General features: G+C 39.2%; 1 protein-coding gene across 1 annotated transcript; it reads left to right on the top strand.

Moving 5' to 3' along the window:
- Positions 1-2,470: 2,470 nt before the first annotated feature.
- LOC112113492 (inhibin subunit beta A) lies at positions 2,471-15,743 on the top strand. Its single transcript, XM_024209786.3, has 2 exons — positions 2,471-3,131; positions 14,348-15,743. The coding sequence occupies exons 1-2, from the start codon at positions 2,744-2,746 to the stop codon at positions 15,232-15,234; spliced, it is 1,275 nt and encodes a 424-aa protein (XP_024065554.1). The 5' UTR covers positions 2,471-2,743; the 3' UTR covers positions 15,235-15,743.
- The last annotated feature ends 10,448 nt before the right edge of the window (positions 15,744-26,191 follow it).

Raw genomic sequence — 26,191 nt, 5'->3', positions numbered from 1 at the left:
TTTTAAATTTAGACATTTTATCTGCATGTTGTCATGGATATATTTAGTGAATGTATGCACAAAAAATTACAGCTTATTTAACTTTAGATACTAATATGAATTATATTCTCTGTAGTTATTGGAGTAATATGGACTTTAAAACTTAAACATATTTAAGTGTGCACAGTACAGAATATATGTATATATGTACACCCAGTCTACATATTTGATTCAAAACTTTGTTAATGTAGAGTTCTTTAAATCACTAAACACCAAGATATGTCAGTACTATATAACGTATATATAATAGTACATATATATAATACATGTGGCTAAACAACCACACTGGATGAGAAACTAATTATATATACCTATACCTCTATAGCAATATACATCCATACTGTACTTATATGTCAGATATTACTGTGATGGGTGCTACATAAGAATTTATATGGATATGTTAATACCTCTTATTTATATACATACTTATCTACTTTACCTGTCAGTACCTGTAACTCTAAATGTATATTGTCATCTCAAATTATATTTTCAGTCAATTAAACTTTTAGTCCTATTTCAGACTCACTTTCAAACTTACTGTAATTACAACAGACTTTGGGTTGCTCATGAGACCCAAGATATTTATATATAGCAGGGGTTGTGTTACAAAGATGTGTTTATAAGAATGGCTGCAGGGTTTATAAAGGAAATGCTGACAGACCCTTAAGTATAACAGTATAGTAACTGAGGTCAGTAGAGCTCAGATTAGGGTGTACTGTAGATGCTTTTTAATAGAGAAAAACTCTTATAAAAGAGCCCCATTGAAAAAAGAATTGCACTATGTAACATTTGCAAAAGTCTTGTTGATTGCGCAAATACTTCTGTATATTTAATTTATTTTCACTATATTATTCCCTGCCCTTCCTCTCAGATCTCGTGCCTGTAATTGCTTTATGGGAATTGCAGATCTCACAACGCTTATATTTATAACTTCTTCCCACTACAAATACTTTTGATGATAATATACGGAACTGTACTAGTTGTAAGATAAAAGATGACCATATATAAAAACACAAATATTGTGTGTGTGTGTGTGTGTGTGTGTGCGAGAGAATAAAAGAAAGAACACATGTAAGAAAAAAAGAAGAAAAGTGATCTTAAAGATCTCTCTAAAAGGCAGTTAGAAAGAATCTTGAAAGTTTGAGGTGATAAATCCAGTTTTCCAGTTTTTCATTATAACGTCAAAACATAAGGAAGTTTTCTCACTTAAGTGTTTCTTCTTAGCTTGCTAAGGTGAGTAGAGTAGAAGATTATAAAGCATGTCAGGACAACGTGAGGTGCTGTAACTGACAAAGATAATGATTTTTTAATATGGGGCCAGATCTACAGCTGATGTTAAATGGCGTATGATTACTAGCAGAGGATCTGGCTTTTAATAGTATTTTAGATTTACTCATCCTATGTAATCACCTCTTCTGATGTCATGATTATACTATGTGGTTTAAATGAATGAAACAAAAGAAAAGTGCTTTCTAAAAACAATGGGCCGAATCTAGAAGACTTTACTCAGACAAATTTTTTATTTGCATCAGTGAGGGTTTTGCCCGATTAGGGATTGAGTAAAAACTGACTCAGGGCTTTAAGATTTGGCCAGGTTATATATAGCATGTTTCACTGTCAAGCACTTTTCAGTCATTACTTGATTAACCCCAAACCTAAATATATCTGTTCGAGAAGTTCTGGGCGAACACTAGGGTAGAATGAGGCATATATTTGGATAGGAAGGCAGCATCTTAATATGACACAGATATGTGCTGTACTGTCTCCTGCTTGTGTCTTTCTATGCTTGGCTGCATTGTGCAGCTGGAAAAAGTGTAATGTACTGTATAGCTCCCCTCGACCCCCCCCCCAACAAAAAAGTTTTATTTTGCTCCCTTCAGATTTCTTGCCAGTGTTGATAACTTTGACCATTAAAAAGTAAGTGGAAAAGTAGCATCTTTTCTCTTTTTTCATTCAGGACAGAACAATGTTAAGCTCCAAACATTCAGATTCCCTGTCTTCATACTCCCTCCCCCCCGCGCACACACACTATTTAACATCTAATATTGTACAGGAGCAAAAACAAGGTGCTTATCAAAAGGGTGAACTCTTTTCTTTCATTCATTTTTCTCCTGTTCCGTTAAGCTTGTAATGTTGTTGAAGAAATAGAAAAAGATGGGGAATTATAGCAAGGAAACTCAAACAGAAAAATTAAGAGAGAGAAAGAGTAAAGTCAAAAGAAGTGAAAGAGATTTAAAAAAAAAGCAAAGGGGGGTGGGGGAGGGCAGAAAACATGAGTGGTGATATTTGAAGAGAGGTGTGGGTTAGGGAGCAATGAGCATAAGGAAGGCAGCTTGGCTGTTCCTCCCCCTTTCCTAATCATAGCCCTTACTCACAGACAAAACTCCCTCCCTCTCTCATTCACTCACTCACTTTAGGCCAATCCGTCCTCTTTCTCTCTCTGTGTGTCTCTCTCCTACTCTGAGACAGAGTCAGAACTCTTCTCCCTGACAGCCACAAACATCTACAGCACTTACTGCATTCAGAGAGGGAACCTGCAAACAAAACTTCACAGAAAACTTTCTATTCTTGTTCCAGAGAATTTGCTGAAGAGGCGAGGGGAAAAAAACAAACATACAAACAAACAACAAAAAAACCTGTGTGTGAAGAGAGAGGAAAAGCAGGGCCTTTTAAAAAGGGAATCACAACAACTTTTGCTGCCAGGATGCCTTTGCTTTTGAAGAGAGGATTTTTGTTGGTGCTTTGCTGGATTATAGCGAGGAGTTCTCCAACCCCAGGATCTGAGGGGCACAGTTCAGTCACTGACTGCCCATCGTGTGCCCTTGCCACACTCTCAAAGGATGTGCCAAGCTCACAGCCTGAGATGGTGGAAGCAGTAAAGAAGCACATACTGAACATGTTGCACTTGAGGGACAGACCTAACATCACCCAGCCGGTGCCCAAGGCAGCACTTTTAAACGCCATAAAAAAACTCCACGTAGGAAAGGTGGGAGAGGATGGCTATGTGGAAATAGAGAATGACATTGGAAGAAAAGCAGAAATGAATGAACTTGTAGAGCAAACTTCAGAAATCATCACATTTGCAGAATCAGGTGAGTGCTAGAAAAAATTACTGTAAAATATATCTTTCTATGCCAGAACTGCAATTAACTTGTTTCTTCTCCCCAACAATAATATTTTCTGTAAGATTATAAGGTGAAAGGGGGAAGGGGGCAAAGAGAAAAGGACTGTAAAAGAATTTGATTCTACCTGATTTAGTCTTGGCTACAGCTTACTTGCTTACACTTGCTAAACTCACACAGCCAAACAGTAAGGAAGCTATCTAACCAATCTTGAGCAGAAAGTCAGGCTGCAAAGGAATCTTCCAAACTGCTTGTGAAACCAGAGCAGTTGCACTGAAGTACTGGATCCTGGGTCTGATGGTGAAAGGGAAAGAGCTGCAACCTCTCAGAAAGTTTCTGATGAAAGAAAGAGATCTAAATACTATTTTTTAAAATAAACCTTCCTTGTTTAAAAAAAATACCAGTAGGTATTATACCACATGGAGCATATGGAACTTAATACAAGCAAGAGGACATTTTTGTTGTTTAATTAGCACAGCATCCTAGGCAATACATTGTTTCAGCGACTGTCAGATAAACTTCAATAGAACCAGGACAAATACTTGTAGATGATCCAATTTGTAATGCTAACTTTTGCATGCTGGAAAAAAAAAAAAAAAAAAGAGGAAAGATTCTGTTCCTAAGTGCTCCCTGCCAAAGAATGCAACCTTGACAGTGTTCACTTTGAACTATTCTGCTCTCTTTAATTGGTAAGAATAAAATGTTCAGTGTATAGAATTTACTAACTAGTTGCTCAAAACCTCATCATGCGCCTATAGAAAGCCGCCGTAACGTTCTCTCCTAAATGAGTAGAACCAGAACTCAGTACAATATAATATATGTATATGCATATACATAAGATTGTCTACATCTTGCTATAGCTGTATCACCAATCTGAAAAGGTATGAAATTGCTAATAGCAACTGTTTTTATGATGCTGTCTAGCCAAAGAATTTTTCTTGTTGCCAAGACAGTTTTAAAAGAATGTCACTGTTTTGTTTGGTACAGCATATGGTAGGCAAAGTATGCACAGGAACTCCAAGCATTTTTGTTTAAAAGTTTGCTGCGGCAGTATAAACAATTAAGACAACACTCAGAATTTCCAGTCCTGAAAACCTGTTGACTCAGATGTTCTGTTTGCAGGCAAGCCATGCACAGAAGTGTGCATGCTTTTAAGAGCAGACATTCCTGCCGGCTGTATGGCTTCCAACTGTACAAGAAGCCCTTGCCTTTGGCGTTCTTGTCAATGCAGCCGTTATCAGTTCTTTCCCTGGGAAGAGTCGTGCTTTTCTTCCCTTGTGTGCTCGCCATTTCAAACATTGGATAGAAGATCTCAGTGCAAGTGAACACTTGAAGCAGCTGTGATTTTCTACCTGTTTAAGGAATGGACTTATGGAAGCAAAGAAATTGCTAGGCTAATGAGCAGGCTCCGCACCTGGTTTTCAGCACCTCTCTCAAAGCAGAGTGGAACATATATGGAATGAATAGTGGTTTCTGTTCATCCTGTGAGTCCCAATTATTTGTAAACTCGTTATTGTCTTTCCTGAGCCCTGATGCAAAGGAATTCTGAATTTGATATATGCCTATTAAACACGACAGCCTTAAATTGCAACTCCTAATCCAATTGGCTCAGAGTCACATGACCAAAAATAATTGTGCCATTGCCCACAGACTGGCCAATAGTCCAGCTGCCAATCTCTCTGTTAATAACTACTGAACGCTCACACAACACCAATTTGATTTACGTCCATATAACGATCAATATTAACAACAAAATTAATTTAACAAGATTTGTGGTATCTAGTTCTTTAGCAGAATGCAGGGTGCAGAATTTTATTCTCTTGCCTTTTTGGTTGCATTGATGCACTCCACCTTCTTGGAGCCATGGCAGGTATCTTCTAAGAGATGTTTGGGGCCTTTTTTCCATATCAACCGGACATTTAGTTGGAAGGAGAGTAAGGGAATTTTTTTTAAAGTGTTGAATAATGTACAAGAGTCTAAGTTTATAATGGAAAAAAATGACTTCCAGTAGGGTCATTACTGCTAGTAAGTTCTTTAACCTGCTGAACAAATAATTTTCCTCTATAAATTCAAGATCTATTAATAATACTTTACAGTTAAATAACACTTTCCATCCATGGAGCTCACAGTGCTATACAAACACTAATGATTTAATTCAGCATGACATCAGCTCGCTGACATATACTCACTTGTAAAGATGGAGGTTAAATCCTAAAGTAGTATTATTTTCCCTATTGTGCACATGTGGAAACTGAGGCAAAGAGAATTCAAGCAACTTCTCTTAGGTTATAAAAGAAGTGTGTGGAAGAGCCAGGAACAGAACACAGATCCATGGGCAATCCTCAATGCCTATAACAATTAATAAGAAAACAGCTGATAAAGAGTCTACATCATTGAGGTCTGAGACTAAATATACTCTTCTTTCAGTTTGGATAATATTCTTACTACTCTTACTAGAAACCTCCATCATCTAAAAAGGAAGCAGTAGAGAATCAATGAAAATGAATGGAAGCTTGACACGAGTTATATCAGCTAAATGCTAGTGAAAATAGGAGTAAGAATTCAGATTTTTGTTTGTGTGGGTATGACCACACATAATCCTATCATACTTCACCCTCTCAGGAATTGTGGTTATTCTATACTCACAGGCATAAAAAGAGATATTTCACTTTTCATTGTGAAATCGTCTCCAGCTATTGCACACAACTATACAATGAAAATGAAGTGTGCCCACATTACTCTGTGCATCTATTCTGTTTTTCAAAATCTATATTCAGGCTGATGTTTTATAAAACACAGAGACTAAAATGAAAAATAGGAGAGGATATAGATAAATGGGTAGGGGTGAGGTGAGGGGGAGGGACTAGAGTAAATGTATTGAACTCTTCTAAAGCACAGGTGTCCTCATATCCTTGAGATCAGCAGAAGTCTTGGCAGGTATTTTTCACTGCTACAATTCCAGGCACATCTTTGTAAAACTAATGACCAAGAGTATTGGGCAAAAGTTTACAAAAGAACCCTTCTGTACCCTGGCATTCTAACAAATAAAACATGAAAATGATTTTCTACTTACATATCCAGCTAAGATTACTAACTGAGATTAGTTCTGCTGTGAGCATCCTTTTGCCAAAACGCTGTGGTTTACTTCAATTTCTTAAAAGTTGTGTTAGAGAAAAGGGGGGAGGGACAGACATATATGTTCTTGACAAGCATAGCCACAAGTTTCCATTGCTTAGATAGCCGATGCTTATAAAATCTGGTTGGATACTAACCCCTTTATTTTTTTTTTAAATAGATAGCTTATTAGCCAATCAACTACTAAGCCCTGGGATAGTGCCAAGTGCATATACTGATCCTGGCAACTAAATCAGCACTGAACAGGGTTGCTAACGTCAGTCACTGGGTAAGAGAGGGGAGTTATAAGCATTGAAATCCTAAAGCTTGTCATTAGAGATATCAAGAATAAATGAGAATTGTGATAGCTATTCACATCAGTTTTACCTTTTTGCATCATTTCCTGTCAAATTTAGACGTGAATTGACTTGGCAGTAAAGACTCAGACATCTCTTTTCCTAGACAGATAGCCAGCCCTGGCATTAACAGCAAGGTGTTTGGTGGGGATGAGGGGGAAAAAAGGAGGATGGATCATTTATCCCTCTTAAATTGTTTAATCAATTGCCTTTTTAAAAGATGCTTATTTAAGTGCACATCCTTCGGTGCTCAGTAAAGCACTCAATGGCCACAAGAGGGCACACTCTTCCAAAGCCTTTTCAGTTCATGCAATTTAACCTTCCTGCAAGCTGCTATTTTACCTAATTGGATCCTGAATCCCAAAGATCTTTGTGCTTATCTGTAGCCTCTGAGTGGAGATCTTGTTTCTTCCATCTAGTTTAAAAGGCAGAAATTAACTGGAGTGGAATACTACCGGAAAAATAATGCAATGTAAGGAAACAGGCAAAGGAATGGAAAAGATAAATCTGATCAATTGCGGGATGCTTACATTCTGGAAATCTAGAGATCAGAAATGATTTTTTTTTTAAACAGACACTGAGAAATGTGACCGTGAATCATCAGCTGAGCTGATTTTATCACATTTTTTCTAATGCAGTCTCCCTGGCTTTTAGAAAACAAATCTCTTTCCCCTTGGTTTTTTTTTTTTTTTTTTTTTCCACTTTGGCATACTTTATCAAAGATTCCAAGTTTAACAAATGAAAGCAAATTACTTCCAAGAGAGGAAAACCCCTCTTAATTAAATGCATTTTACTGAAACAAAATGAGAAGCTTCTCTAGGGGTTGGTTTGGTTGTGAACAGTTTAAGAAAGTGCAGGTGAATCAGAGAAGGAGAGAACTAGTCTAGAAAAGGTATCTGCGAGAACATCACTGTGCGTGCAGACATGTGTGCACTTGTGTCTGCAAATACAGCTGTGTACATGTGGGCACACATTTGCTTGTATATATGCATAAGTGTGCCTATGTATTTTTATGTACATGTATGTGCCAGGGCATGCAAGCCTGGACATGGGTATGCATGTAGTGTTTCTGTGTAAATGGGTTTGGGTGCCTGAATAAATGTATGTGCATGCACGTCCACATGCATGCCTATGTATAAATGGATGCATATCAGTGTCCATATGTATATAAACTGGCCTGTCTGCGTAAACGTGTGCATAGATCTGTGATCGGGTGTCCTTAAATGTGGACATGTGTATTTGTAAGTGTGAAGTCAATATTGTTTGTGGCAACAGAGCTTTAACAATTTAATTTAAGGTCAAATGCTAGTTCATTTGAAGTCAGTGGAAATTTTGCTATTCATCTCAATAAGTACAGGATTTGGCCCTTATTGCACAAAAGTGCAATATTTTTATGGAAGGAGTGACAGCTTAGAATTCAGATCTGCAGTATTATTAACATCACACAAATTGTTCTTTTGTCTTCTGCAATACAATGAACCATTTTAACTTAACATTGCAAAAACCTTACTGCTGAAAGCACCCCTACAACGCCCTTGAAAACACACACACACACTCATGAGGAAAGATTTTTAGCTCTAGTGAAGGAACTCTATGTTGTAAGTGCAGAATGTCTCCTTTTTGGCTAATAAGTAACACATTAATTTCAGATAGAATAAAATATGAGTCAATAGTTAGTAGAGCTGAATTTACTCAAATTTCAGATGAGACGACCTTGCCTGTACCTTTTCTGTTGGCCATTTCATGAACATTTAGGGGAATGGGTTTTTGTTCGCATGAACATTTGGGGAATGGCTGTTCTTCCTGCAAATACCTGTATTCACCTGTAGACAAGAGTATGTGAACATGAATACAAGGTATTTGCTATTTGCACCAGAATTGCTCTTCCCTTGTTTAAAGACAACAAGGAGTCTGGTGGCACCTTAAAGACTAACAGATGCCACCAGACTCCTTGTTGTTTTTGTAGATACAGACTAACACGGCTACCCCCTGATACTTGTTTAAAGAGTTACAGTTATCCAGTCCGGGAGCAGAAACACACTCCTGCGACTTAGGTGACCAATCACACGTGAAGAATAATGAATAATTGGAGAGAATCATTGTGAGTGATCCATAGACTGAAATACATCCACATAAATTGCCACTGAATAATCATGAATAATGAAAAAATTGAAATAATCAGTCTGCTTAGGGATAATTGCCAGACAGATAACAGGGCTAAATTCACTGGATAAACTGTGAACAATTCCTCTAGCTCTAGTGGTCATTAGTAAACCTTTCAAGCAATTATCTCTCAACCACACTCTTCTCTTCATTCCCTCCAAAAGAACCTTTCTACTAACCTATTTCTTTTTCTCTGTCTCCCGGGGAACGAAAATGAGGAGTAAAGAGAAGGATGCTTTTGAATGTAATTACAGATTGGCACACTGTACAAATCTCCCTCCCCCCCCTCCACCAAATCTAATCATAGGCAGTAGTAAAGTTAGCAACTTAAAAAAAAAAGCTTGCTTTGTAGGGAAAAATAGTTCACTTACAGTATAACATAAAAATGACTCAAAATGAAACAGCAATGAAGAATGGAAATTTAAAGTCACAGAGCTCTCTTACACAGTGAACCTTTTTCCATGGCCAATTTAAATGCCGTGTATTAAGAGTAAGCTCCACTGTAATGGTAGAAAGTGTAATTGCTTCCATGGGTGGTAGTTGGGTCTGGGAGGAGGGGAAACAAAGACTTAACCATTTAGTAACATTTGGTTAAGGAAAAAGATCTTTTTATTCAAAAAGATCTTCTAAGTTGTACAATTTAGGCCCTACCTGTGTAGGTGCACATAGCTCAAACTCACAGGGCCCTATCCTGAGGCACAGTGTAAATCCAAAGTCAGTAGGCTGGAACTGCATACTAAGGGACTCAACTTGGCAGAAGTGAGGAAAGGAATCATGAGCCTCAGAGTGCACTTTAACACCAGCGATCCTGTGGCTTCTATTGAGAGACCTAAGAGGGAGTAGTAAATGCAGCCTCATGCAGGGATTGGCTGCGTGGGGCCACAAAGTGCCTGGGCCCACTGGCAAAGCCCCTGTTTATCTGTGACATGCCTGCTTTCCTTCTGCATTCTCCTGGGGGACACCAAGCACACAAAAGCCAATTCTGAAGAATGAAGAGGTTTCAAAGTCCCTCACCTCCCAGCTCTGGCATGGGTTTTTCTAGTGATTTGCCACCTTCCCTGTCCCCTTGCCCCCATTCCATGCAGTCGAAAAAAATTAATTCTTCCATATTAGGTCATTATACACAGACATAAGCAGCCTTATGATTGCCCTTACAGTTTTTGCAGCTTGGTACATGGAGGATTTAAATGCATCCTTCCTTCCCATCACATGTTCAGGCTCCAGTCTTAAAGGTGTGCAAGCAGGGCCGGCTCCAGCATTTCTGCCGCCCCAAGCAAAAAAAAAAAAAAGCCGCGATTGGCGGCGGCAGTTCAGCGGCAGGTCCTTTGCTTCTAGAGGAAGTGAGGGACCTGCCGCCCCCGAATTGCCGCAGGTGCCGCCCCTCTCCCTTGGCCGCCCCAAGCACCTGCTTGTTAAGCTGGTGCCTGGAGCCGGCCCTATGTGCAAGCAATATTGTAGGGCAAAAGATGATAGCAAACTCTCATTAAAATATCAAATAGTGTTGTTCTATTTCCCTCCCACTGAATAATTCCTTCCTTATAAAAGCTTTTACCACATAACATAAATTATTTTTTATTTTTCACTTTTCTCCACAACTTTTGCCAACGTATTTAACTTTGCTAGAAGATTCCTGTTTGCTCTTTAGAATCAGGACCTTGTTTGTGGCAGAGACCGGCCACAGCTGGAAAGTAGAGATGTGGAATCAGATACAAACATCCCCAGTGTTTTGTTAAGTAAGGGGTGAGAGGCACTCAGATCTGGGGTTCTGGAATAAGCACATCTCTCCCTTCCCTAGCACTTTCTTCTGTGATAACACAATCCAATATTTTGTCAGTATCGCACAGAAGGGATGAAGTGGTCAGCAGTGTTGGATTGTGGGACTTTCCACATGAATCAGGCAGGAGGAGCAGGATGATTAGAAATGGGAAAAGTCCATTGAAAATCAGCCACAGCAGACAAGGAAATACAAAAAGAGGACAACGAAAGTATTGCTGTGAGCTTGTGATGAAATGATACCACCCAAAACATTTAGTGAGATCTCTTTTGCACATTCAGTTATCAGACAGACTGCAGCATGCTTTTTCATTAGACAACTATATATAAAGGCAGTGTACATTTCCAAAGCATTACGCATTACGCAAGGTTTAACTGAAGCTAAATCCCTGAGCAACGCTTGGGGAAAAAGGGACTGCAGAATCTCTAACCTAAAACACTTGAGATGTGATTCCTCTTAGGATATTTATGTGGCTTTTTTAAAATAAAGACTCTAATATGGTGAACGTTCATTCATATTGGGCCAATTCTTGAGGTCTAACTCAGGTTTTACTCAGGCAAAACTCTCACTGACTACAATGAGAGTTTACCTGAAAGAGGGACTTTGTACAAACCAAGTTAGGACTTCAGTATTTGTACTGTTAGTTCTTTCTCAGAAGCTGATTACAAAAGATCATAGTTAGTTGATTTGGGATTTGGGGTGAATTCAAGAGAGTTTTGATTTTTCCCCACCACTATTTTAATTTTCCCTCCAGCTTTGTTCCATACTGGCCTCCTGAAAACAGACCTAAAAAAGGGTTTTTTTTTAACATTATAGAATTTTCTGCTAAATAATGTGGGCTTGAGGACTGCATAGAATTTTTTTTTTCATACAGAAGCATTAGGACAGTTTGATTTTTTTGCATCTCCCTCTTTCCTTGGAATTTAAATCCATAGTTCTTTATGAAAACATGTCGAATAATGTTGGTGATGCTGTTATGGCATTAGACTCATCTTATGTTACTTTGCAGCAGCCGTTCAGAAGTGAGGTAAGGCAAAAGCATTGAAAGTCTATTCAAATACTTCACGCTGTATTAGTCCATTTTTTTATTACTACTAGGGATTAATTCAACTTTCAGAAATATGGGGACTTATGAAAAACTAATTTTAAAAGATCCAGAGATTTTGTGTCTTTCATGCAACATCTGTCCAAACTGAATAACTAAATTGTTACACATACTACTCATCAGCCTACATATAAGATAACTGTGGCTATTTACAGATGGAAGTATGTCACTTTATAATTATTATCAGCTCCCGTTATAATGCTAAGAACAGAAATGTTAAATATTGCACCTGGACACCTAACAGTATTAAGTAACCCTTTAATAAGTACTCTCTTTATAAAGCCCCTTTCTCATTATACATTAGAACCAAAAGCCTAGATTTGAATTCCCTTGAATTTAGACGTGTTTCATATCTAGATCCAGATCCAAATCCAAACCTGCAGCATAGTTACACTATTCTAAATGCTTTGCTCAGAAGTTCAAGCGTGTAACAAAGGGGGTACGTGTATCATACTTCTTGAGAGATAGACCATAATAAGCCACAAAAATTCAATTCCTGATCCAGAACTCTTGCATGTTTTGGGGTGCTCTGATTTAGGTTTTGGTTTGGCACAATACAGAGACCTGGGCAAGCTATAAAGTTGGGGTCCAGATCTGAACTTTTCCAAATTTCTGGCATATATGGAGTTTTGGTTAATGCCCATCTGTATCAAAAACCTTCTGCACTTATAAAGCAGACAGCTTTGCCATAGTTTGTTTACTGCCAGAATGGAAACATGAGCACCAGCCATGCAATAGCAAAAAGGGCTAACTCATTTCCTTTTAATCACTATCAAGTGATGGTCATTCTCAGAAAACATCACATCTCAAAGCTTTTGTCAGCTTGGATTGGCACGCCAGAACTCTCTGGTCTCTTTTCCCAAAACTTCTTACTAATTTTAAGTGAGAAAAGATACACCTCTGAAAGCAATACATTTACCCCACAGTCCTGTTTAATTCCATGAGAACCTATTTAACCCCCTTTGGAGGCAGGTATCAGCAAAGTCAATGGGAAACAATCCATGTGTTTTTCTGTCCCAAGGATAGTTCAAGTCCACAATTTCATACTCTCACTGGGAAGTAAAACAAAAATAAAACAGTGTGCCCTCTGGCTACTCTAATTTAGAAATTACTGTCTCTTTGACCTGGGAATTCCACCTGGAGTAGCTGAATATATCTGTATCAGGACTTCACAGAAAAAAGAAAGCAACAGTGTGGACAGGGTTTTAGGAGCCAGGAAATCTTGAGTTCTCACACAGGGTTTCCTCTGCGGCCTTAGGTAAATCACTTAAACACTGTGTCTCAGATTCCCAATCTGTGAAATGGGGATATCTCTGAGGGGTGTTGTGATAACTAATTAATGATTGTTTGTGGAATTCTTTGATGAAGAAGAGCCAGGATCAACAGCCTTGCTGATGCAATAGCACTTTTCAAGTGACCTTTTTGATGCTTTGGTCCTACCATTTCAGTCTTGATCAGTGGTTGCCCTTGATACCCTGACTCGCATTGAAGAGTACCTCACTCAACACCTTGCTCCACAAGTGTGATGCAGTTTGAATAAGGGTTTCAGAATCTGCCCATCCTGCCCCAGAAAGAAAACATGTAGCCCTTTACTCCCAGGGTGCTGGTCTTCTCTTTCTCTAAAAAAAAAATCCAGCTTTCCTACAAATCATAATGCCATAGTCTTAGACACAAACCATCTCTGTTTCTTTTTTTAAAAAAACCAGCCAATTCATTCTCTCTTAACTTCTTCATGCTTAGTGATCAAACCATAAAACAGCCCTCATCGTTCACTTTAACTTCTGCCAGGGATATGAGATCTGTATCAAAGAAACTCCCTCTCCCCAGCATAATCATCATCACTGGCATCCCAGCAAGTTTATATAGTTATGCCAGAGAACCTTCTTCAGAAGGTTCTTTAACTCATTTCTTGGTGGATTTGTCATTACTATCATCACAACGGGCACACTATGTTAAATTAAGAACAGAATCTATAACTAATAGTTCACAGAATTAAGTGTCTGGCTGCAGAACACTAAGCCATTCCTGAAATGTATAGATCTGTGAATCTCTCAATGCTAAGAGTGATATTTAAGTATTGCTAGGTTTCTGAAACTATTGGCATATACTTCCTTGGTGTAAGAACTTAATGAAGAATGATGATGATTTATATGGGCTAGATCCTGCTTCCTTTGGCAAAGCCCCCATTGACTTCTGTGGACACGGATCTAGCCCCCCAATTTTTATCACTAGACACAGATTTGTATGTGTATTATATATTTTCATGGGCTTTTTTTTTTTAAACAGCGATTACTTTCCCTGTCAGTTAATAGCAATCACAAGAGAAAGCCGAGCAAAATTAACCCCTACACACCAAGTAATGCCCACTTGCCATTAAATGCACTGCATGAATTCACATGTATGATTAATGCTCCCATAACAAAATTTTATATGAGAAAAAAATAGGAAAACAATTACTTCAGTAAATAGAGAATTTCCACTGCAGGAAAAGGTAACATCAAAGAGATGTGGGAGACAGAGGGGGTTAGCAAGGCACAGTAGGGAACACTCAGAATATTAAATAGAAACATAACTTAGGGAATTTTATTCTTCTGGTGACAATACAATCTTATCAAAGGAATGAAAAATACATACTAACCGATTCTTCCCATCTGTTTTTATTTATCAACTTCAGGCACGGCTAAAAAAATGCTGCACTTTGAGATTTCCAAGGAAGGCAGTGACCTCTCGGTAGTGCAGCGTGCTGAAGTGTGGCTCTTCCTGAAAGTCTCCAAGGCCAACCGAAGCAGAACAAAAGTGACCATCCGACTGTACCAACAGCAGAGACAGCCCAAAGGCAACTCTGAAGGGGCAGAAGAAATGGAGGACGGAGGGCTGAAGGGTGATAAAAGTGAGACTCTCATCTCTGAAAAGGCGGTGGACACCCGTAAAAGTACCTGGCACATCTTTCCTGTCTCCAGTAGTGTGCAATACCTGTTGGACCAAGGCAAGAGCTCCCTTGATGTGCGGATTGCCTGTGACCAATGCCAGGAGACTGGAGCCAGCCTGGTGCTGCTGGGCAAGAAGAAGAAAAAAGAAGATGATGGGGAAGGGAAAGAGAAGGAAGTTGGAGAATCCACAGTAGAAGAGGAGAAAGAGCAGTCACACAGACCTTTCCTGATGATGCTTGCCCGGCATTCAGATGACCGCCTGCACAGACGACGGAGACGGGGCCTGGAGTGTGACGGCAAGGTCAACATCTGCTGCAAGAAGCAGTTCTTCGTCAGCTTCAAGGACATTGGATGGAGTGACTGGATCATTGCTCCCACAGGTTACCATGCCAACTACTGTGAAGGTGAGTGCCCCAGCCACATAGCGGGCACATCTGGTTCATCATTATCCTTCCACTCCACGGTCATCAACCATTACCGCATGAGGGGCCACAGCCCCTTCTCCAACCTCAAGTCATGTTGTGTGCCCACCAAGCTACGACCAATGTCCATGCTATACTATGATGATGGACAGAACATCATCAAGAAGGACATTCAGAATATGATTGTGGAGGAGTGTGGCTGCTCATAGACACACACTCACACCAAGGGCCTGCTGTCTGTGTGGAAAATTGAAAAGAAGCTGCAGTAGAGGAAAGACCCGACTATGGTTTAATCTTTCCAAATGAAACAATTAAAAAAAAAAAAAAGACAACACATGGAGTTCAAAAAGACTAAAGACAGACAAAGGAAGAAAAAGAGCGCATAAACAAACAGGGCTTGAATGAGAAAATTTTTGAATAGCAGTGTGGGGAGGGGGATTCCCCTTCCTTTCAATATGTTCCATATTTTATTATATAGTATGTTAAACATTATTCGTTACAAGGGGAATTGTGTTCCCTCTCCTAGTTATCCATCAGTTCAAGCCCTGGTAGCAGCTTGCCTAACCTGCAGCAGTTTGGACTCTGAGTCCAAAATGGCATTGAAATTCGTAGAAAAGCCATGTGTATGAACACTACATTCACTGGCACTTTCCCCTCTCCCCTCCCCCCAATTTACCAAGGACATAATGAGAGTGTATGTACCATATGTGTGTGTGTGTGTTTGTATGTGTGTGTATATATATATATATGCCTGTGTGTGCACGTGTGTTACACGAGCATACACACATACATATGCACACACACACACAAATACACACATACATACACTTACTTATGTTGGTAAAGGGACAATATTGCGCAGGTGTTCACACCTTCATCTTCTGCACTACATTTGCAAAAAAACCCCACAAAAAAAACAAAAAAACAACAAAAAAGAAGAAAAAAAATGAAAAAGAATGAAAGAAAGTATACAAAGTTACATTTCGTTAAGGTGCTTACAACATTAGAACTATGCAACCTAGTTGGTTTGAAACTGTTTACCTGAGAGAGAAAGGAAAAAAAAAAAAAACAGAAAGACTTTATTTAATGGAAGTAACTTTTTTTTTGTTTCAATGAGAGATACTTGAAAGGAACATGTTTGTCCAGTTACTGGAGCCGAACATTTCTATATTTTGTAAAAAAAAATTTTTTAATCGTTTACTATTTGCACTACAATGGTGTTTGACCTGTCTAATCTTTATTTAACAAGTATATTCGAGGGAGGTTGATTGGGAGTAGGAGGGGTTGAGAGCTGCACTTATTGTGGGCTATACAAGAACTGCTACAGCACACAAAATAGTTATTTATATTATAATAATAATTATTATTTTGTACCTTAAAAAGAATAGACACATACACCAAAGACATTTATGTGAGCCTCTAAACAGTCTGTTTGTGGTTGGTACCGGTCATAAGTAACAAGTCAGGGTTTAGATTAAGGGGACAGTTAGGTTGATTACATTCAGGCTGAAATATTGCCCAAAACATAACATTGCGATCTGGATTTAGCTGTGGATTTCAAACCCCTAGAAAGTCCTGGGGTGCTTGGGTCCAAGATTCTATTTCAGGCCCATCTGTGATAGAATTGTTACTCCTTTCACATTCATGACACTAAGACTTTTTCCTGATGTACAGCAGCTGTACATTGTAGGAAAACAACTTCATACAAGGGGGATATATATATATATACGTATATATACACATGGTATAAGCACTTCAGGCTTCACCCTAATGTTCTTAAAGCAATGAATGGTTGTGTGCAAAGCACAGTGTATTAAAAGATTATTTTTTATTGCATGGAAAGGAACACATTTAAAACAATCCCTCGTAACAAGAAATCTAAAGCTCCAGTGTACCACTTAGCAAGATCTGATGTCATACTGCATGCAGCTTTGGGCCCTCCCCACCATCACCCTGGTAGAACACAGAGCAAAATGAAAGCTATGGTATTATTTCTATTTTAAATACAGTCTTTAACTGGCTGTCTCAACCACCGCTCTCCAGTCTGGCGACTCTTGATGAGTTTGCACACTATAAGACCTAATTTTCAGTGTCAACACCTAACCTGAAGGGTCCAACCCGTAGGGCATAGGTAGATAGGTTTTTAAAATTCTATCACTGTCATATTTAAAAGAATGCTGAAGTAAAAACATTTGTTGTTGGGTAGGGGAAAAGGTTAGAGGGAATGGGAGAAACCTTAAGGCCTTGTCTACACTGAGTTTGGAAACCATGAGGCCTGATGCTGCAAGTTCTTACCTGTGTGAGTAAAGGTTTGCAGGACCAAGCCCCCATGTTAGCAACATCCTAGTGAGCTGTGCTTAAAAAAACACTTCTTGCTAGAAAAGCATGAATATGGTTCCCCATCTTGGCGATAGCACGGTTTGTAAAAAAACAGTTTTATAGCACAATTAAGCCCTGTCGACACTGGCCAGGGATACAGTGTGTTAGCACCTTTATGGCAAGAACCGTGTTTAAGCAGTGTAATCAGGGCCTTCATTTTTGTCAGCCAAAACTCCGTGTGTGTGTGTGTGTGTGTGTGTGTGTGTGTGTGCGTGCGCCCACGTTTGTATGAATCAATTGAGATTTAAAAAAAAAGGAAAAAAAATTCCTCTGTTGAATAAATATCAACGTATGTGCTTATAGCTAAGTTTTCTATCTAATTTATTCCATAGTATTTAGATTGCATAGTACAGCTAATGGGTTATACATTTATGTACTTTTTATACAATGCATTTTTTACAGACTTGTTTGCAGTTTGCAAAAAAAAAAAAAACTTTGTAAAAATTGTAACAATTAGGTAAACACTAAATTTGTCACTAAAGTATTCTATAAAATATCAAGGCTTTCTGATTTAAATTTTTCACAGGAGTTTTTTTTTTTTAAGGGGTTACTAATTGCCAATGCTAAAAATAATACATAAATAATTTCTCTTTACAAATTAAACAAACCAAGTGCCTGATCTTGCATCCATTGAAGTGAGTGGCAAAATTACTATTGATTTCAATAGGAGGCAACTCGGATTCTGGAACACTGGAGGCCTGATCCAAAGTTTATTGAAGTTAGCGAAAAGCTTCCCATTGACTTCAATGGGCTTCAGATCAGACTCTAAAATTGTATATGTAGCCCTCCTGGAAACCTTGCTCATGTCAGTAGTCCCATTGACTTCTCAGACTGGGGCTTAGCTTTGGTCTATTGCAAACAGTGTGTGGGGAGAGAAACTATTTGCATGAATGATGCCACATCCAACATCAACTAGCTCCCACTTACATGAGACTATAGAATGGTTTTTTGAACCACTATACAGCATGGTTAATCTCTATGTACACTGGTAAAGGGAGCCATGTTAGCAACTTCATGCTAGCAAGAGCTATTTTTAAGTTTGGCTAGATAGCAGCTGCTGGCATCAACTCCAATCCTTCTGCCATTAAAGACAATGGCAAAACTCCTATAGACTTCAATTGGAGTAGGATTGGGCTCATGATTTTCCTGGCCAGAGCAGACAGAGTCTAATTTAAAAAAAAAATACTAATGTAGTATAGCTCAAAAAGCCAACTCCCTCCACAAGTTTATATGTGGTGAAAGGGGACTGGTTCTGGAAAACATGAAACTAGCATGAGAAAATTCTCAAGTGAGGAAAGAAAAGAGGATTTTAGATGTGGTGGGTGGGTTACATGATATACATATTGGAAAGAGTGGGAGGTTTTCAAGTCAATAAGTAACTATTCCCAAGCCCTGCTCAGTAGCTTGAATTCATATGTACACCCTGTTTCCATATTTTAAAAGGTTCTCTCCCTTCAATCTCTAGACTCAGTCATGGGGTTTTGATTTGTGGTCAGAGTTATTTAAAGAAGAGGGAAATGAAAACCTATATGATAAAATCAGAAATTGGGATGTTAATCAAGACTGACTGATCAACCCTCTCTCCCCGTAATAATTTGGTTTAATTAAATCTACATGTCCTCAAAATAGCATTATAAATTGCTACCACATTTGACAAGTTCTTTGAGGGGATGTGATCTTGAAAACAACCTCTCTTTTTAGGTAGTAAAAGAAAAGCAAAAGGAAAGGCTTTTAAATGCTAATGTATTCCACTCCATATAAGCCACTCCTTGTGAAACTGAAAATTAAAAATATATTTCTTCAGTATCTCTCCAGCCCTCGTGCTGTAAAATTTGTCAGACCTTCCAAAATGCTGTCTCCTTCCATGTTAAAAAAGATCTACAAATGTCAGATATTAACAGTACATACAACTTGGAGAGCCTGTTTTAAGTACAACATTGAGATATGTATTAGTGAGGACGAATGTATTTATCTGTGATTGTATTCTGGGCCTTTAGTAAAAGGAAATGCTTGCAGATAGTTATGATTCCTTTTGGGATTTTTCTGCACTTACATTTCACAGCAGAATGCTGATCTAGGGCCCCAACTTGTGCCCATTGAAGGGAATGGGAGTTTTGCCATTGACTTCAATAGGAGCAGTCCCTTAACAATCACTGGAAACTAGTACTGAATCATAAATACCCCATTATTTGTATTCAGGTCATCAAGTTAATTTGGGGGTAACACTACAAACTCGAGGTGAGATTGGCAGCATCCTCTGAGTTGGAGAAGCTTAATCACCCATAGAAGTCTATATACTAAATTAAAAAAATGAAGGGCTACTCTTACTCATGCTGAAGAGTGCCTTACTCTGCAAATAGTCCTATTGAGCTCAGTGGGGGTACGCATATAGTAATTACTACTCGACATGAGTAGTGGCAGAATCTGTTCCTAAAATGTAGATAAAAAGGCATGTGTTAGCGTTATTAACACCTTTAAATTAAACCTCACGTTAATCATAATCAATAATATGGGTCAATGTAAGAACCAGTTTCTGATCCACTTGCTAATACTTAATAGAGCCTTATTCCACAACTGGTGTCTTTGCCTTTAAAGGGACTACTTGTGGAGTAATGTGCTATGCAGTCTGAGTAAGAGAAATAGGATTTTGGTCTTACATGAACAATTACAATTCATATTTCCATGGGCAGAAACAAACAACTTCTGGGTTATATAGCATTTTTTTTTTTTTTTTTTTTTTTTGGAGATACAATGAATTTGTGTTAATTCTTAATGGGGTTTTGTATTTAAACACTTTGAAAACCATAAATTAATGATGGGTTGAAGATATATATGTATATGTATATATGTGTATTATATATATCTACTATATATATATATATATATATATATAAATATATATATATATATACACACACACACACACACACACCAGTATAGATATACATATATATAAATTATGAAAGCCAAGATATTATGAAGCCTATTTTGTTTTTATCATTTTGTGTTTTGTTGTTGATGTTATTATTATTATTATTTTGCATATTACATGCAGTGCTTTAACCAATGTCTGTTTGGCTAATGTAATTAAAGTTGTTAATTTATATGCGTACATTTCAACTATGTCAATGGTTTCTTAATATTTATTGTGTAGAAGGACTGTTTTTTAAATTTACAATATGTTTAAAGAGGTAACAGTTTGATATGTTCTCATTTGTTTATATTAGAAGTTATTTATTTTCACGGCATTCCATCTGATATTTTGATATTTGAAGGCATGCTACCTATACTTTGTACAGTTAGTGGGCAGTATTCATCAGCTCCCAGTAGATTCTTAGGCCTTACATTAAATAAAAGACCTGTTTGGGGATTTTTATTTTAAATCTTTCTTATTGGTTTGCCAGGAATAACTCAGCGCACTAATTGTCAGATACTTTGCCTGCGTGACCAATTTATTCCTACTGTAATTGCCTGAGACAGAGGACCAAAGTTGTCCCTGGTGTAAGTCCAATGAGTTCAGTGAAGTTACATCACAGATGAATTTGGCTTACAGAGAGAAAATGCCTGTGCTGCAGGAGAATGCAAGGAAAAGGCAGAACGAGAGAAGAGGAGAGTCTTTGCATTGGGAAGGGATTTTCATGTGTTAAAAATGTTTGGGTCCGGTACAATTTTATTTTACATTGTTCCTTTTGTTATCTTGCTCTTTCCCTACACAACAACAGCAACAACACAAGTGAAATAAATAAAGGGAGTTTCACTGAGCTTTGTGTACTCGTCCCTTAATATGGATTCCTAGTTGGGAAAGTGGGGAGATGGGAAAATAACAGAAAAAGGGAGACAGAAAAGTGATACAGGCAGATGTCTCCTCGTGTAAAACAGATCTTAAAGTTGGGAATTCTACCATCACTATCTATTAATTCAAGTACATGATCCCAGGGGTGATGGGATATTTTCATTCATTCATTTTTTTAGCTAGTGGAAGATACCCACGTCTGAAAAAGAAAGCAAAGCACATCTGCTCATTTTGAGACTGGTAATTCTTCCATGACATATTTCTCTGCAACTACAAAAGGATTGAAGACATACAAAAACAAAGAGAATTAGGAGTTACCATAGCAAGATAAAACTACAAGGGCTACTAGTCTATATGAATTAAGGTATAAACTGATCAACAGTTTCATGATTTGCTCAAATAGGCATAAACAATCAACTAACCAGCTGGGCTAAAGAAGAAATTCCCCTGGTGGTATAGTACTTCACAATTCAGTACTATATACTCTGGGGTTTTATCTTATTTATTTAGCAGTCCTTATTGCCTACGAATACAGCTAGTCCAGGCTAGATGGACCATTGGAATGTTCCAATATAGCAAGCTGCAGGGAGCAGGAATATTGAGGTTCATCTTTATGATAGATTGCCTGCCTGGTGTTCAAGTGCACTCCATGGCTGCTTCCAGTTGGCCTTTCAATAATCAGAACTTTTTCTGCAGAGCCAGGAGAACTGACTTCCTTTCTTCTAGGTTATTAACTTGAATGCCACTTTTCAGCAAATCAACAGTAACTGCCAGAGAAAATCATTGGCACTAACAATGCCGCAGGACTTCAATAAGGGACTGAATACTTTTATTAACATGTATGGATCATTTGCAGCTGTGCCAGCAAAAGAAATCTAAATGGTACCAGTAGTTGCACTAGCAAAACAAGGCTATGAGGGCTATCAGTCCTTATGCTCCAAGGTGCAAAGTGACTAACAGTGATAAAAGTGAAATCTAACTCACATGGTTCACTCAAGGGGGTCAGGAAGAAATGTACCCCCACACCTTTCCCCTAGTATTGAATAACTGACCTAGTATATTATGGCATGTTCTCCTCTCTCTGAGGCATCAGGCCATTACCCCTGGTGGAAGCATATAATAGATAGGAGCACGGTGTCATCCAGAATTCTTACATTACTATTGAGGGTCATGTACATCACTTTGTCTTTTACGCTGGTATTAAGTATGGTTGCTATTGTTTTAACTGTTGCTGAAATGCTTCATCTAATGAACAATGGAGACCAAGGAGGTGCATTCCACATTGATGGAGCAATCCCTGGCAAAATTAAGTATGCTCAGTACACTATCATAAGAACAAATTGCCAAATATTAACAAGAGATTAAACAATTAATAAATAGACATGACTAGATTAACAGAGTGGTGCTGAAGAATAGTTCCACAGATCCTGGCACTTCTGTTGTGCTCTGCAGTGCTGCAAATGCCAGGACATAAATATAGTGATGTAAATGTCACAGTCTCTCTAGTCCCTCATAGAGTTAGCAGGGCCAGCTCCAGGCACCAGCGAAGGAAGCAGGTGCCTGGGGCGGCCAATAGAAAGGGGCAGCACGTCCGGGTCTGCGGCGGCAATTCGGCGGCCGGTCCTTTAGTGCCTCTCTTCCTCTTCGGCAGCACTTCGGCAGCAACTCAATCACTCCGCTTCAGTCTTCGGCGGCAAGTCCTTCACTCCCTCTCTTCCTCTTTGGCGGCAGTTCAATCGGGTTTTTCTTTTTTTTTTTTTTGCCGGTTGGGGCGGCAAAACAGCTTGAGCCGGCCCTGAGGGTTAGTTGTCTTGTGGGAGTTGTTTCATGTACCATATAGTTGGTAATAATATGAGAGGATTTAATGTTGCTAAAACTAAACCAGCTCTTTATCATGAGAACTATTTACAGAGTTTCTGCTACTGCAGTTATCACTCAAGCCATGTGCACACAGACTAACGTGCTGGTGCCTCCTCCAAACTCTTTCCTCCTACAACCTGTACTCCACCCTCCAAGTTCCACACAGATCGCTACAGGAGTGACCTAAATCAGTGGCTCATGTGCTGCTTGCATCTCTTCTTGGTCCTACATGTGGCATTGAAAGATTCCATGGGCCTCATCACTGTCCTGCTCTTTCTGCTGGAGATTCAAGGTAGAGCAAATGGAGCATGGAATACTATAGCATTATAGCTGTACTATAGCTCTGTATACAAAACAGAATAGGGAGTGACAAAGAAGGTAGCATGCAAGACGCCAGCAGCTAGACTCTGTGGAGAGAGAGGAATCTAAATTAACTGTAAGGTTCCACTCATCCTTCCCACATCCAGAGGAAAAGAGAATGAACACCCCTTATCTCCCTCTCAGTAATCAAGGTGCCAAGAAGGGCACCTTGGCTTACAGCATCTATAATGGGGAATTGAAAAAGAGGAGATGCCTCCAAGCCTCCCCCCCCAGAAATTGAGGGGCTCAACAGTTACTTTATCATTGAATAGAGCTATCACAATTTATTGATGCAATGTCAAAAATTCAAATCAAACATGACAACTCAATGCCAGGGAGCTATGGCACAATTTTTTGGTGTGTCTTAGCCATTTTGCATCCATTTGATGAGGAAGTTGTTCTATCTCTTACAAGACAAATATCTGTCACCTGCTGTGCTTCCACAAGACAAGAGACCAAAAACACGTTCTAAAACGCTGTAACAGCTTTATTCAGAACAATATTGAGAGGAACTTTGGCCTCAGGAACCAACACAGCTCCCTAAGAAAGGCTCATGCGCAGGTTGCTTCTCCACAACGTACAGAAAAGCAAGAATGTCTTTCTTTTACTTTGTTAAACTACAGATTATGGCCCAGTCCTGTTGCAATTGGTGTATTCCAGATTTACACTGGTTATCTGAAAGCAGAATTTGGTCCCATATTTCAATAAGATAACTGAATACAAAGAAACCCCAAAGAGCTGAGAATCTAACAGAAGACAACATACATACGAGTATAAACCAAGCAAGTGGCTATTCAAAGTTGAGTGCCATTTGCCTACGCCTTTGAAAAGCATGAAGATCACCAAGAGTTAAGTTATTTGTGGAAAGAGCTTCCATTTTATCTCCATTGTAAAATACAATCTCCAATCTCCCTTCTAGAGTTTGCCTCTAACCTTTACTCCTGGGGGAATTCTGCACTAAAAAGTTAAAAGTTCTGCAAAATTCTGCATATTTTATTTGTCAAAATAATGCAATATAATCAAACCAGTTTCAATTATTTTGGTAATTTATTTAAACTACAATACAGAAAAAAGTCACTATAACTATTCAGCATTTCCTAAACACATGAGAGTTAAGTTACAAATACTTGGTAACCAATACCCTGCATTCCAGTTATAATCCTGGCTGGATACTTTGGAAAGTGCTTGGTTCTGATTGCCCTGACATTTTATTGACTGTTTGATAAACATTTTATTTGCCCTCTAAGTCTTTTTTTTTCTTTAAATGGGTAAGTAAAATAGATCCTGAGCTGTAATCTAATCCCATTGTGCCTCTCTGGCACAGGAATAAAAAAAAGCCAGAAAGCACACAGATCTTCCTAGCTGAGGATTCCTTTACTGTCATTTACAATAAGGCTCCTTTAGACCACTCTGGGAATGTAAAAGAGCCTTACAACTTTTACAATGTGTTTTATGCTCCTGGGGAATTGACCATGAATGGGAACAATTAACTAACAATAGGAACCTATTAACTAACAAACAACTACGCAGGCTGGCTGCTACATTTCTGCTCTGCCTCAGGGGACAGAGCCCGCCTCACGCCTTCCTCCAAACAACCTGAAGCCCTTCTCCTTCACGCTGGGTGCTCTGCTATAGAGAGCGAGAGAGTCTTTCTTGCTCCTTTGCACACACTCCCACCCAGCCCTGCTCCTTTGCGGTGATTAACGTCTCCCCAGACATGCACAGCCAGCCCCTCCACTCCTGTGGTGATTTACATCTCTGCCAGCTGCTCCAGGCACGTGAACAGAAGCAGCCAGGCTACCGGGAAAGAGGCATGTGTCCCCTGCAAATTTTTTTGCTTCCTCATTTTTCTGCAGCGGAGCAAAGAAATCTGCAGGCGATATGAATTCTGCGCCTGTGTAGTGGCACAGATTTCTCCCAGGAGTAAAACTTATTGAGGACTGTCTGTTCCCACTCCAATTGGTGGTCTAGAGGCTCTGGCCATCTGGTTGGGGCTGAGCCACATAGTCTATAGGCCTGGACCTCTGAGTGGGACACAGCAAGGAGCAGTCTTTAGCTCAGAGCCTCCTGTCTAGGGCAGACAGCAAGTAACAGTCTGGGGTGCTTGCCCTCTAGATGGGATAGAGCAGCAAGCAGTCCTTAGCGTCATCCTTTGGGCTGGAACACACACAGCAATCACAGTCTAGGGGCCAACAGCCTCCTGGCTGGGGCAGGTCACAAATAAGGCACAGGACTTCCAGCCTAGGATGAGTAGGTTGGGGGAATGGGGTCCACCCGAGGAGTTGGGGAACCTGGGTCCCCCCTACTCCACCAGGTCCCCACCCAGTACCCTAATAGTGGCCGGTGATCCTGCCACTGGGTCAGCGGGGATCCCACCAAAACACGCTGACTCGCTTCCTGGCAACACAACTGGACTAATATCTGGTTCCCCAGGCTACTTCCTGCCTCTGAGGTTGGCATGATACTATGGTGCAGCAAAATCAGCCAGCTTTGTTACCCATCTAATTATATCCAAATATTATTCATTTTATTGACATTTTTATAAATTCCTTTTCTTTTGAATCACAAAATGACACAACCCCCCCAGGCCAGGCAGCTTCAGTCTCTGATTATGATCTTTTGAGAGATTATGATCTCTCACTCAAAGGCTAGTCAGTGTTTCCTCCAGCAAGTTCAAATTCAACTCCTGCTAGCTGTTCTAGTCAAACAGGCTGTAGGCACCCGTTGGAAGCCAGCTCTGTGAGTAAGTCAACTTGTGAATGACCAGATCTGGC

The sequence above is a fragment of the Terrapene carolina genome, unplaced genomic scaffold (genome assembly GCF_002925995.2).
Source record: "Terrapene carolina triunguis isolate 2854851 unplaced genomic scaffold, T_m_triunguis-2.0 Scaffold179, whole genome shotgun sequence".
NCBI lineage: Eukaryota > Metazoa > Chordata > Testudines > Emydidae > Terrapene > Terrapene triunguis.
Note: the sequence above shows the minus strand (reverse complement) of the source record. Positions and strands in the feature narration are given on the sequence as shown.

What these genes read in the sequence shown, in the direction of transcription:
- LOC112113492 (XM_024209786.3), top strand. Translation starts at nt 2,744, where the DNA reads ATGCCTTTGCTTTTGAAGAGAGGATTTTTGTTGGTGCTTTGCTGGATT. An exon ending in CATCACATTTGCAGAATCAG is followed by an intron (nt 3,132 to 14,347) that starts GTGAGTGCTAGA and finishes TATCAACTTCAG; the next exon opens with GCACGGCTAAAAAAATGCTG.